The sequence below is a fragment of the Myxocyprinus asiaticus genome, chromosome 43 (genome assembly GCF_019703515.2).
Source record: "Myxocyprinus asiaticus isolate MX2 ecotype Aquarium Trade chromosome 43, UBuf_Myxa_2, whole genome shotgun sequence".
Lineage (NCBI taxonomy): Eukaryota > Metazoa > Chordata > Actinopteri > Cypriniformes > Catostomidae > Myxocyprinus > Myxocyprinus asiaticus.
The window spans coordinates 35,824,879-35,837,765 of record NC_059386.1 but is presented as its reverse complement, the minus strand read 5'-3'; the positions used below and the strand labels follow the sequence as shown (position 1 = coordinate 35,837,765).

The following is a 12,887-nucleotide window of genomic DNA, read 5'->3' as shown; positions in this document are numbered from 1 at the left end:
CAGAAAATACTCTATAAAACAAACTCCAGCCAATATGCAGAATAAACACAAAGAATATGTAGATTAATTCACAGAACTGTCTCGAAGTTGTGTTCCTCCACAAAACAAGCTCCAGTCTCTAGCGGAACCAGCACAAAAAAAAAAAAAAAAAGCCATTCAGTTTCCTCAGGCAGTCAAATGAATGTTCAGTGTGTCGGCTGTTCATGAGTGCAGCAGATGATGTAATCCTTCCAATGTCCTGCAAAAAATACTCCACAAAACAAACTCCAGCCAACAGGAGGCACAGGTACAAAGAACTAGCAGATTCATCCACAACTGTCCTAAAGGAGCGTTATTCCACAAAAAAAAAAAAAAAATAAAAACTCCAACCGCTAGGCGGAACCAGCACAAAAAGAAACAAAAAAGTGTAGAATATTTTTATAAAGTTAAATATAAATTAATCAAATATAATCAATATAAATATAGCCATTTTATTCTACAATTGTTTCTGGTGGTCAAGCATGTATCTTGCTGTGTCTGTGTTAGAATGTGAGGCCCCTCACATATGGTAAACTGAGTTTCCTGTTTTGACACTAGAGAAAATATACGGTGAGGCCCCTCCACAGACATTTTCTGTTCACTTCTTGAGAAACAACAGACTGGAAATGTGATGGATGGTGGTGACATATGTGGAATGTATTAGCCTCGCCTTGGTAGATCATATGTATTTAAGCGGGTGCACACCCAGATTCTGGAGTTGCTCTGCAGAAATCTTCTGGCATCAAAACCCCAAGACTGAGAGAGAGATCTCACATAGGTGGCAGAAGCCACAACAGAAGGCGCTCAGTTTCCTCGGACAACCAGGTGTATGTACAGCGAGACGAGCTCACACAGGGGCCACATGAGAAAACATCAAATGGCTTTGATCACGTTTCTCTCTTGTCGAATTCGCAAAGTCTGGGAACAAGAAAATGTTGTAATTCTTCCAAGAAAGGTTTCCTTTGCTCCTTGCCTTGCATAACACAAGATCTTTATCGGATGATCTCAGAAATTTGGCCAGAATTGATCGGGCCTGTCTCCCTCAGCCGATCTACGAGCCAAGACCCTGTGAGCTTGCTTGATTTCCCCCTTATGGCCTGTTATGTCGAGCAGACTTGGGAAGAGCTCATCTAGGAATTTTACCATATCTCTGCCTTCCTCATGCTCAGGAATTCCAACAATTCAGAGATTGTTTCCCCGGCTATGATTCTCAAGGTCTTCCAGTTTTTCCAAAATGCGTTCCAAATCTATCTTGGTCGCTAGCGGATTAGCAGCTAATTCCCTCTCCAGTGACTCCAGATAATCAATCCGTTTCTCAACGTCCCCGATTCTTGTAACCAACTCAGAGAATTTTGTTTCCATCGCAGTAATCGATCAACTTATTACAGCTAGATCCTCTAAGTCTGCAACAACTTTCGTCAGCATCACAGACATGTTGGACAGTTGACGCTGGATTTCTCCCACCACACCATCCAAACCAAGTCCATGGTCTGCAGGCCTGTCAGCGGTTTCAGCTTGAGCACGTAAGTGTCTTTTAATATTTCCAGAGCCTGAGGATTTTGAATTCTTTGCCTTGTTGACTTCAAAGAACAGATTTGTAGCAGGGTGTGTCAAATCTCACTGGTTTATGACAAAAAAAAATTAAAAACTAGCAAAGTGCACAGAGCTTGCCGTTTACAGGTCCGATCCTCGCATGGCGTCACGTGACTCATTTCTCCACTACCTTGACCCTTTAGGGGCTCAATAAGTCTTGAACGGCACAGTGAAAATGTTTTTCAGTAGGTGAACAATTTTTACATGTCTAGTGCCTTCCTGAGCCTATATCCTACAATAATAATAATAATAATAATAATAATAATAATAAAAATAATAATAATAAAAAATTCTCTCTCTCAAATTTGTTTTCTCTCAAAAAAAAAATCATCTCTCTCTCTGAATAATTTTTTTTCTCTCTAATTTTTACCCCTCTCAAATCAATGAACTCTTTGGAGCGACGTGTTATCTTCAACCACGGCACCGTGTCGAGTTAAAGGAAGATGCAGAGCTTGAGGAAACGGTATATGCTTCTTGTTCAAACAACATCCGGCTGTTTGGATGTTATTTTTGCGGTGCAATTAAAGCTTTGTTTTCGCGCAGTTGTTACGGAACCACTCGTACCAATGATCTGCTCTGCTTTAATCTACTGTATCTCTGGTGCACACAATGGAGAAAGTCAAACAATAGCCCTTACATTATAAGCATTATATATAAGAGATGCAAATTTCTTAATTCTTCCCCTCATTTCACAGACCAAAGGACAACCAGACAGTTGGACGTTGTTTGAACACGAAGCGTACACCGTTTCCCTTAAGAAGCTCTGCATCTTCTTTTAACTTGACACGGTGCCGTGGTTGAAGCTGACGCGTCGCTCCAAAGAGTTCATTGATTTGGGCAACTCTAACACAAGTCATCCCTTTAAACACAGCACTGAAAACAGTGTGAGAGGTGTCACAACAGTCAAAGATGTGTAAAAAGGGATAATATATTCAAAAGAGTATTAATTTGATCTTTTTAAGTTATTGATTACTCTGAATCATCTTAATTTTCATTTGTCCTATCGATCAATACTTGAATGTTGCTTAGAGTCTCTCGCCGGCCGTTATTTCAATTACGAGGATCTCACGTCACAAGCGAGCCAGTTCAGTTCATAGTCAGTGGTTGTAGGGTAATCTAAATATCATCTGATTTGGCTTCTCTCATAATCAGATGATACCATCGCGTAGACACGTACATACAACTTGCTATGACGGACGATAAGCAGTGACTGAAGTCTTACATGGATTCTCCTATCATTAAGCTTCAGTAATGGTCTTATCCTGGTCTCATACATGCGGTAACAAAGAGTATCTTAACACAATCTACCGGTCACAAATTATTTCAGAGAACTTCAGAATAAATCAAATAATAACAATTTATTTGCCAAGTAGGATATAAAACATGTTAAATCAAAGCCAATTTCACACATGATCAGAATTAACAAACATTTCTAAAAATAAAAGTCAAGTCAAAGTAGCATACCTGGCAATAGAAAGTGACACGCAGCAATAAGCATGGGAGATCTGGCTTACAGATTCCCTGAGCTTCTTGCCAACCCTCCTTAAATACCAAACAATTCTATTGTTATTTCAGATGTGTTTGTTTGATGTTATTCAGGATTTGGTTTACAATTTAGGAGGTTGTAAGTAGACCTTCAAAACTTGATTGAGTAGGTCTTTTGATGTTTACAATGAATGCACCTAATCTGATGGTTCCCGTGAGGGATCTGGGAGGGGTCGTGTCTCTGATAGAATACAGTATTTACAAGTTCTTAAATCTTACTTGCGATGTGACTTTGCTGAAAGGGAATGAGACCATTTTACCAGTTGCACTGAGACCTCTTGAATGATACCAAACATGTATGATCAAAGAAAACCTTTTACATTACAAAACAGGATAAGTTATAACTTAGTTTTTGATGTCCTTAAAGTGACCTGAGTTGAGAGAGAGAGAGCAGATGTGAGTAAGATTTTCGAGAACAGGATAAGTCATCCTAAAGTGACCTGAGGTGAGATAGATTTGTGTTTTATGGTCCTTAAGAAGTAGGGAGTGTTGTCTTTAGGTGGAGATGCTCATCTGTGTGAGAGTTTTATGACGTTGGTTCTCACAGAGCCTTTTAGGTGTAGACATTCTGGTGCCAGCCTTACAGATGTCTATCTAGCGCATGTTTATATGTGCCAACAAATTAAAAAAAGCACAGATTAGGGGCCCTGGGTAGCTCAGTGGTAAAAGACGCTGGCTACCACCCCTGGAGTTTGCTAGTTCACTAGTTCGAATCCCAGGGCGTGCCGAGTGACTCCAACCAGGTCTCCTAAGCAACCAAATTGGCCCGGTTGTTAGGGAAGGTAGAGTCACAAATAGGGTATCCTCCTCGTGGTTGCTATAATGTGGTTCGTTTTCAGTGGGGCGTGTGGTGAGTTGAGTGTGGATGTCACGGTGGATGGCGTGAAGCCTCCACACGCGCTATGTCTCTGTGGCAATGCGCTCAACGAGCCACATGATAAGATGCATGGGTTGACAGTCTCAGACGCGGAGGCAACTGGGATTCGTCCTCCGCCACCCAGATTGAGGTGAATCACTACGCGACCATGAGGACTTAAAAGCATATTGGGAATTGGGCTTTCCAAATTGGGAGAAAAAGGGGAAAAATCAAAACAAAAAAAGCACAGATTACTGCCCAATTATGCTCTCATAAATAATGTTTCCCTGTCTGTCACTCACTCAACGTTGTGTCGATCTTGAGAGCCCCAATCTCCTTTGCTTAAAATAGAAAAGGCCAATGAAAATTGGCAAGTGGAATTTGCATGCCACTCTCCGCCCCGGACATACGGGTATAAAAGGAGATGGTGTGCATCACTCATTCAGATTTTTTCTTCGGAGCTGAATGCATGCATTGTGTTCATCCTCTCACCTTTCGCTTACGCTGCTGGATTTTATGGCGCATATCATTAGTCACCCTGAGTGTGCTTCCCCTGGGTGCTTCAGTGGCTGAGTCCGTGGGTGCTAAAAGAGTATATTCAAAAGAGTATATTTCCTTCTAAAAGAGCTCGCGCAAACGCTTGGCGTCTTTTTAAAGATGACCTTCCGCGTTTACGCTACTGGATGTGGCCATTATCTCTCCCCTCCGGACAGCCATGAAATCTGTCTCGAGTGTCTGTGGCGCCAGCATGCCGAGGTAGCTTTCATGGAAGGGTTATGTTCTCATTGTGAGAACATGCCCATCAGAACATTGCGGTCTGGCTCACTTCCTCGTTCATGAAGCAAGGAGCCACCGTGGCTGCTCCCCAACCCGCTCTGTCCTGGGCTGATGCTCAGCCGGCCGGGTAGGCAAGCACCACGGGCGATCTGGATATGGATATGGGAGCATTTTCGCCGGCTCAACCCCCATGGACCTCCCATCCCCCAGCATGCTTGTTCTATCCAGAAGAGCTGTCAAGCGATACAGGCGGTCTGCCTCGGGGCGGATTTAATGTGTCATTCACGGCTCGTGATCAGGATGAGCTTTTGGGCATAGCATCGGAGGGTGGGCTTCTGCTATCGGAAGCGGACGAACCACGGGCGGTAGAGCACAAGATGGGGCGGACGCTGAGTTGGCCGCCTTGCTTACCCGGGTGGCTGCAAACATCAGCATTCACGGCTGGATGATTGGTTTCTGGGCACAGAGCGTGACTCACGGTTGTGCCCCACCTTCTTGCTGGAAGTGCACGAGGAGCTAACGAAGTCGTGGAGGGCACCTTTTTCTGCCCATACACTCTTCGCGGGCTCGTCCATCCTGACTACCCTCAACGGCGGAGCGGCTAAGGCATATGTCGAGCTTCCCCAGGTAGAGCGTGCCGTAGCGGTGCATTTAGCACAGCCACCTGGCGCGATTGACCAAGGCTTCCTTCCAAGGCCTGTAAGTACTCTTCCTCATTAATGACGAATGCTTATAAGGCCACGGGTCAAGCCGCTTCCACCCTGCATGCCATGGCCATCTTGCAGTTCACCAGGCCAAGGCACTTAAAGATCTGCACGAGGGTAGGACCGACCCAGGGCTGATGTAGGAACCGCGTACAGTGACCGACCTCACCTTACTTGTGACGAATGTCACGGCGCACGCCTTGTGGTCCAAGAGCGGCACCTGTGGCTCAACCTTGTGGAGATGTGTGACACCGAGAAAGTCCGCTTTCTCGATGCGCCCATCTCCCAAGGGGGGCTTTTTGGTGACACCGTAGAGGATTTCGCCCATCAGTTCTCGATGGTGAAGAAGCAGATTAACGGCGATTAAACACATCCTGCCATGGCACGACCCGGCCGCCTTCAGGCCACTGAGGTCCTGCACCCTGTCTGCTTCTCGCCAGAGCAGGTGATGCTCCCTAGCAGGTCTTCCGCCAGCGGTGGTAGACACGATCACTCAGGCCAGGGCCCCCTCTATGAGGCGGCTGTATGCCTTGAGGTGGCGTCTTTTTGCTAACTGGTGTTCTTTCCGTGGGGAAGACCCACAGAGATGCGCTGTCGGGTCTGTGCTGTCTTTTCTTCAGCAAGGGCTAGAGAGACGGCTGTCTCCCTCTACCCTGAAAGTGTATGTAGCTGCCATAGCAGCTCAACACGATACACTGGACGGCAGTCCCTCACGACAGTGCGACCTGATCAACAGGTTCCTCAAAGGCGCGAGGAGATTGAATCCTCCTAGACCGCACCTGATCCCCTCTTGGGATCTCTCTGTGATCCTACCTGCCCTATAGAGAGCCCCGTTTGAGCCCCTGGAGCAGGCTGAGCTCAGCACTCTGTCTCTGAAGACGGCCCTCCTGGTCGCACTCACTTCCATCAAGAGGGTGGGGGACCTGCAGGCGCTCTCTGTTACCAGTGAATGCCTGGAGTTTGGGCCAGCACACTTTCACATGATCTTGAGACCCCGGCCAAGTTACGTGCCCAAAGTTCCCACCACTCCTTTTTGGGACCAGGTGGTGAACCTGCAGGTGCTCCCTTCAGAGGAGGAAGACCCGGCCTTATCATTGCTGTGTCCAGTTTTCGCCCTGCACATCTATCTGGACCGCACGCAGAGCTTTAGATGCTCGGAGCAGCTCTTTGTCTGTTTTGGAGGACAGCAGAAGGGGAAAGCTGTCTCCAAGCAGAGGTTTGCCCATTGAATTGTGGATGCCATTTCTCTCGCATACCAGTCTCAGGACTTGCCGTGCCCCTTGGGAGTCCGGGCGCACTCCACTAGAGGTGTTGCATCCTCCTAGGCACTGACAAGGGGGGCCTCTCTATCAGATATATACAGAGCTGCGGGTTGGGCTACGGCCAATACCTTTGAGAGGTTTTATAGCCTACGCATAGACCCAGTTTTGACCCGAGTGTTACGCGGTAACAGCAGGTAGATCGGGCGGCCAGTTGGATGTATCGCTTGCATTGCGCCTTTCCCCTTTTTCAAAGGTGATAATGTGTGCTTTTTGTCCACAACAGTTCCCCGTACCGGTGAACTCCGGATGCCTCTTTAATTCTTTAGCACTGTCCGGTGATTAACTCGGCGGAGGAGTAACGCCACCAGGCCCAGTACTCGTGGTATTCCCCTTATCAGGTGAGCCCGTGTGCTTGGGCTCAATGCTCCATGCGTGGTGATTCCCTTTTGGTAATCCCGTATGATGAGTTTCCACTGTTCGGTTTCCCCCTTAGGTGAAACCTGTGTTTCCCCTCATCAGAGCTTTCTCTGTCTCGGCCACTGTGCTGCTTACCCTCTCTGTAGTTAGGGTCCTCCTGTGGTATCATTCCATATGTGTACTTCCCCGTTGGTAAGTCCATGTGAGGTATGCTCCACATGTTAACCTCCCTCCAGCAGGATGTGGTCTCCGTAGTGCTCTTCTTCCTGGAGAGGGAAGAGCACTTCCCAGCGGTATTCTAGAAAGTGCTCGGCGGGAGATTGCTTAACAGCAAATTGAGAAAAGCACCGCCGGTAGCCTACTTTGGTAAGTGCCACTCCCCCCTTAACGGGGCTAGGGAGACGCCTTACCTAACTCGCTGGAAGGTCACGACGTGGTTGAGCGCTCGCTGCAAGGCACGTAGCAGCTTGCCCATGTCCACTCTTCCGTGCCTCGTGACATGTTTCAGCGCCTGCGGCATTTCCTATAGGAACTCCTAGTGTCACTACATCGACACAACTTCGAGTGAGTGACAGACAGGGAATGTCTTGCTTACTGAAGTAACCTCTGTTCCCTGATGGAGGGAATGAGACGTTGCGTCCCTGCTGCCGCGGCGCTGAATCGGCCACTGACACGGGACTCTATCGGCTCCTCAGCATAAATCTGAATGAGTGATGCACGGCATCTCCTTTTATACCCGTATGTCCGGGGCGGAGAGTGGCATGCAAATTCCACTCGCTAATTTTCATTGGCCTTTTCTATTTTAAGCAAAGGTGATTGGGGCTCTCAAGATCGAACCCCTACTGTCATCGTGATACTGTGAATCACTACATCGACACAATGTCTCATTCACTCCATCAGGGAACAGAGGTTACATCAGTAACCAAGACATTTTTGTGCAAGGAACATAACTTTACTTTCACCCTTTACTGTTTTTCTTTTTTTATAGCATTGATATCAGTCAAAGTTTAAATTAGAATCCTGATTGTTTAATGTTCATTAAACAACCAACTGACTTTTAATGAAAAATGTATTTATTATTATTATAAGTGAAATTAATATAGAATGTTTCTTGGGCTAATGTTTGCTAAAGGGAACTTTTTCTAGAATCAGACTGTTTAAAGTGTGCCAATGACTCCACTCACTAAACATAAAATACAGATAATTATCTTGTCATTGTCTTTGTATATGAGACTTTAAAAGAACAGAAGTAAACTTTGCACTACTGTCCTGATGATATCACTCCGCCACAGTATCATTTTGTGCATTCTCTTAGCCGAGGCCCTGTCAGGCTCGTATGCCGCGAACCGTCACTCAGTTTGTCACATTTGTTGCTTTGACCGTGCACACTACCCATTAGGGTTGCATGGTATACCGGTGCTTCGGTAGTAACGTGATACTAAAGCTTCAAAATACTGGCGGTGCCACAACATTTTTTAAACGGTAGTACCGTTAACACTGTAGTACCATAAGTTATGTTGTATGTGCGGTAGTAAATTCATTTACTATGTCTGCAATAACATTAAAAATGTTGTCTTTTCGAGTGGCGTCCCCTTCATGCAGTGCCCTTTAAGAGCGCAAAATGCCCTTTAAAATTGGCCCCTTATATGGTATTGTTTATTTTTCAATGTGTGGTTTTCCCATGCTTCAAACACACATGTCTGCATCCCAGCGTGTTCATTTGGTGGTTGTGTCTCCTAGTGGATAATATGGATTGAAATAAAAATTTGGAGAGTGATAAGTTTTGTAAATTCTGGATTTCAAGGACCAAGATCCTTGAATTGCTGCAGGTTGTGAAACCACACCTTCAGAAGGCCACAAGAAGAAACTACACCTTAAGTCCAGCAGTGCAGTTCTTAGCTGCACTGCATTATTGTGCTGTGGGAAGATTTATGGAGGTGGTTGGTGATGGCCTGTGTCTCAGCAAGTCTTAGTTCAGCAAGGCTGTGAAAGCAGTAACACCTTTGCTGTTACAGCTTATGAAAACTACGCTTTCCCCAAAACTCCAGTCACAACATTGCAGTCACAGAAATTTGTGCAACTTTCTGAGGAGGAAGAGGGGGGTCATGCTGGTGCTGATGATGAAGATGCTACTGCTACTGATGATGACGATCCACTGAACCCACATCAAGACAGAATACATCCTGAAGGAACAGAAGTCAGAGAACATTTCATTCAGAAAATGTTTGGTTACTGTATTTTCTATTGTTTCATCTGACTGACATGGGAAATTATGTTTTACATATATGAAAGTGTAATATATTGAAATATATAAATGAATGATTTTTACACTTACATAGAACTTTTCTGACACTATACTCAAAGTACTGCAGATATGTTGCAAATACTGTATGTACAGTACAGATAACTTTTTATATCAGTGAAAACCATTAACATGCGTATTGTATTTTACATATGTAGCCATATGTGAAATTTCTCTTTGGAAAATGTTGTAACAAAGATATTTACACGAAAACGAAGCCAATCCTGTGTTCCAAACGTCATAAATAATGCCTTAGTAGTGCACTTTGAAGGGCGAACCATTGTGACAGTCATGCTGGAAGATTGTTTCAAACTGAATTTCCAATAAAAAAAAACTTTGAGCACCACAACTTCAAGCTTTTCAAAGCTCTCAGAGTGGATGATGAAGTATTTGAAAGCAATAGGTCATAGGGGTGATAAGTCTGAATAGAACACACCTCAGCTGCAGCGAAATCAACGTTGTCGACACCACAAACTAACAAGGAACTATATTTCTAACCACAGTTGGAGAACTGTAGTTCCAACCACACAATTTTGCATGCAGTTTGCGAATGTTCATTGAAACTACGGTTTCAGGAAACACCAATTCGTTGAACTATGTTTGTAACGATGGAACTTGCGACCATAGCTGTCTAACGATAGTTTTGGGAAACGCACCCCTGAATGATAATGTTGTGTTGAATTCTTTGATCGTAGTAAATGTGACTATGACTGTGATAGTTTAAACTTAGAATATCTCAGAGTATCATAATGCATTCTAGTGTTTATGTTTCTGAGTTTGGCTGTGAGAGGAAATAAGATGAGGAAATGTGTTTCTACAGACTCCTCTTGTGAACACATCAGTAGAATTTCTTCATGGGGAATCAGTATTTAGAGGTCTTCCTGTCATTTCTTGGATCAGTATAACTTGAGCGGCCAAAAAGGTAAGTAAATGGTAATGTAAATGTCCGAGATATTTGACATCTTCATAAATTATATTTGATTATCTGAATCAGTAAAGAAATTTAAGTACAAATTCTATGAATGTATGAATGGAAAATGCAAGATGTATATATACATGATTATGTTGTTTAAAGGTAGGATACATAAATATGACTCATGATGTGACATTTGACAAGTAATGTGATATTAACAGGATAAACGGGACGCTTTGGACAGCATCGGCTCAATCACAGCGATGTGGAATGGTTACTTCTCAATGATTTCTCAGGTCTTCTACTATCTGACATTTCTGCTCGGAGTTCCAGGAAATGTCTTTGTTGTGTACATCGCTGGAATGAAGATGAAGAGGACCGTTAATACGATATGGTTCCTTAATCTAGCAATTGCAGACCTCCTGTGCTGCTTTTCCACACTGTCCTATATAATATGGTACTTTAATGATCACTGGGAACATGGATCTGTCATGTGCAAGATTCTTCCATTGGTTATGCATGTCAACATGTTTGCCAGTGTCTTCATCTTGAGTTTGATTAGTCTGGATCGGTTTATCCAGGTGATCACACCAGTTTGGGCTAAAAATCATCGCAGTCTGTTGCTTGCGCGACTGTCCTGTGTAGTAGCCTGGGTCCTGGCTATAGCTCTTAATTTGCCCTTTATGATATTAAGAAGAGCCTCTGTACGTCATAACAGCACATACTGTCAATCTTTTGGTAATGATGACTTTCAAACATTTGGAAAGTTGACTATCATCAGGTTTGTGTTTGGTTTTTTGATTCCTCTCATATGCATCACGACATGTTATGGATTCATCGCACGAAAGTTAGGCAGGAGTCGTTTTCACACTGGACGAGCGTTTCGCATCATGTCAGCTGTTATTGTGGCCTTTTTTCTGTGTTGGCTGCCGTACCACACTGTGTATTTGATCTGGGTATATAATGTCATGAAGGCTGAGAGACTTGTCCCATTGGTCAACTCTTTGGCGTATTTCAACAGCTGTCTGAATCCAGTTCTGTATTTTTTCATAGGGCAGGATATTAAGGAGAAGTTTAAGCTTTCAATAAAGTTAAAACATGTTTTTGAAAGAGCTTTCTCTGAGGAGGGGACACAAATACCACAATCCACCGAGGCACAACAAATATAATCATTGTAGTTTGAAAAGTAACTAATTTATTCAGTCTTTTCTGAATAATAAATCTTTCGTCAGAATAACTTTTGCCTCTTCTACACAATTTTTTTTTCTTTTCAAAACTATCACATATCGCAATCTGAAATGTCTGATGTGTAAAATGAACTGATGTAAAATGATAAAACATAACAGGTAGTGTATTCTAGAACTTTTAGGAAGTGTGTCTGGTGTCCTGTGCATTTCATTTAGATTTATTTAAAGTATCAATAAGTAATTTTTCAAGTTTAGATTAAAAATATATCCTTCAGGTAACAACTGCATGTAACCATGGTGTAAAATATACTGTGTAGAAACATTTGCAGTGTAACGTGGAGAATATAGAGAAGGAATTTGGACAAAAATGTATGAGAAAAAATATTTATAGCGAAGCTCATATTTTTTTTTCCAATTATTGTATTTTATTTGATAATAATTGTTTATGTCTGTTGAATTGAAATGAACTTGTTCATGGAAGTGTGTGTGTTAAATGTTAAATGGGTCATTCTACAAAATCCATAAAACTTTATTTTACAAATATTTTTTTATTTTTTATTTATTTGAGTGTTCCCAGTACTGTGTCTCTGACTTCTCACTGATGTATGAGCTGGTTTTGATTAAATGTCACATTACATTCTCTGTCAAGAAGCACAGTTTAAATTAGTATCATGCTTGTTTAATTATTAAAACAAAAAACAAAAAACAAAATGACAAGTTGACTCAGTATTATTGTTGTTGCAAATCATATTTTCACCCAAAATAATGTTTCCTGCTAATGTGATAATTCTCTAAAATATACAGATGAAAATTATTCAGGGGGGAAAGATTGAGAAACAATTCAACGTGACCAGGTTGCAGCAAATCTGACTAAACAGTCCTAATATACAGTATGTAATATGCTCTTGTGAATAATAGATTCAAGATCCACGAATCAATGTCAAGTCGACTCTGGCCATCTTCTGCTGTACTCTAGTTAGGGCATGCTCAAATCACTGCAGCGGCATCTAACAGCGGCACTTCCGGTGTCATGCTCAGATGCCTCTGACTTTACGCCATTTGCCGCTGTTTATGAATGTTGCCAGTGAATTTCTACGGCATCTTCTCTTGGACTATTTAAAGGGTTGTTCACCTCTGGCCACTGTCCTTTTAACCAATTGTTGAAGCAGAAGACATTCTGACAGATGAAGAGATAAAGGTAATAAGCTACACATTTCTTCCAATGAGCAGTACAAAGTTTTGTCACCTAGATGACATTCACTAATTATACATACTGTTCATGCTGATGAAAAACTGAATCCACATCTAAATAT

At 43.0% G+C, this 12,887-nt stretch overlaps 2 protein-coding genes across 2 annotated transcripts in view; both read left to right on the top strand.

Annotated features, from left to right (window-relative positions):
• The first annotated feature begins 10,406 nt into the window (after positions 1-10,406).
• Positions 10,407-12,887, top strand: part of LOC127433969 (C3a anaphylatoxin chemotactic receptor-like) — a 118,532-nt gene continuing 116,051 nt past the window's right edge. The window contains exon 1 of the transcript XR_007895962.1: positions 10,407-10,549. The gene's annotated coding sequence lies outside the window, so the exon portion shown is untranslated. The remainder of the gene's footprint in view (positions 10,550-12,887) is intronic.
• LOC127433973 (C3a anaphylatoxin chemotactic receptor-like) lies at positions 10,548-12,264 on the top strand. The gene has a single exon (XM_051686377.1). The coding sequence runs from the start codon at positions 10,651-10,653 to the stop codon at positions 11,554-11,556; it is 906 nt and encodes a 301-aa protein (XP_051542337.1). The 5' UTR covers positions 10,548-10,650; the 3' UTR covers positions 11,557-12,264.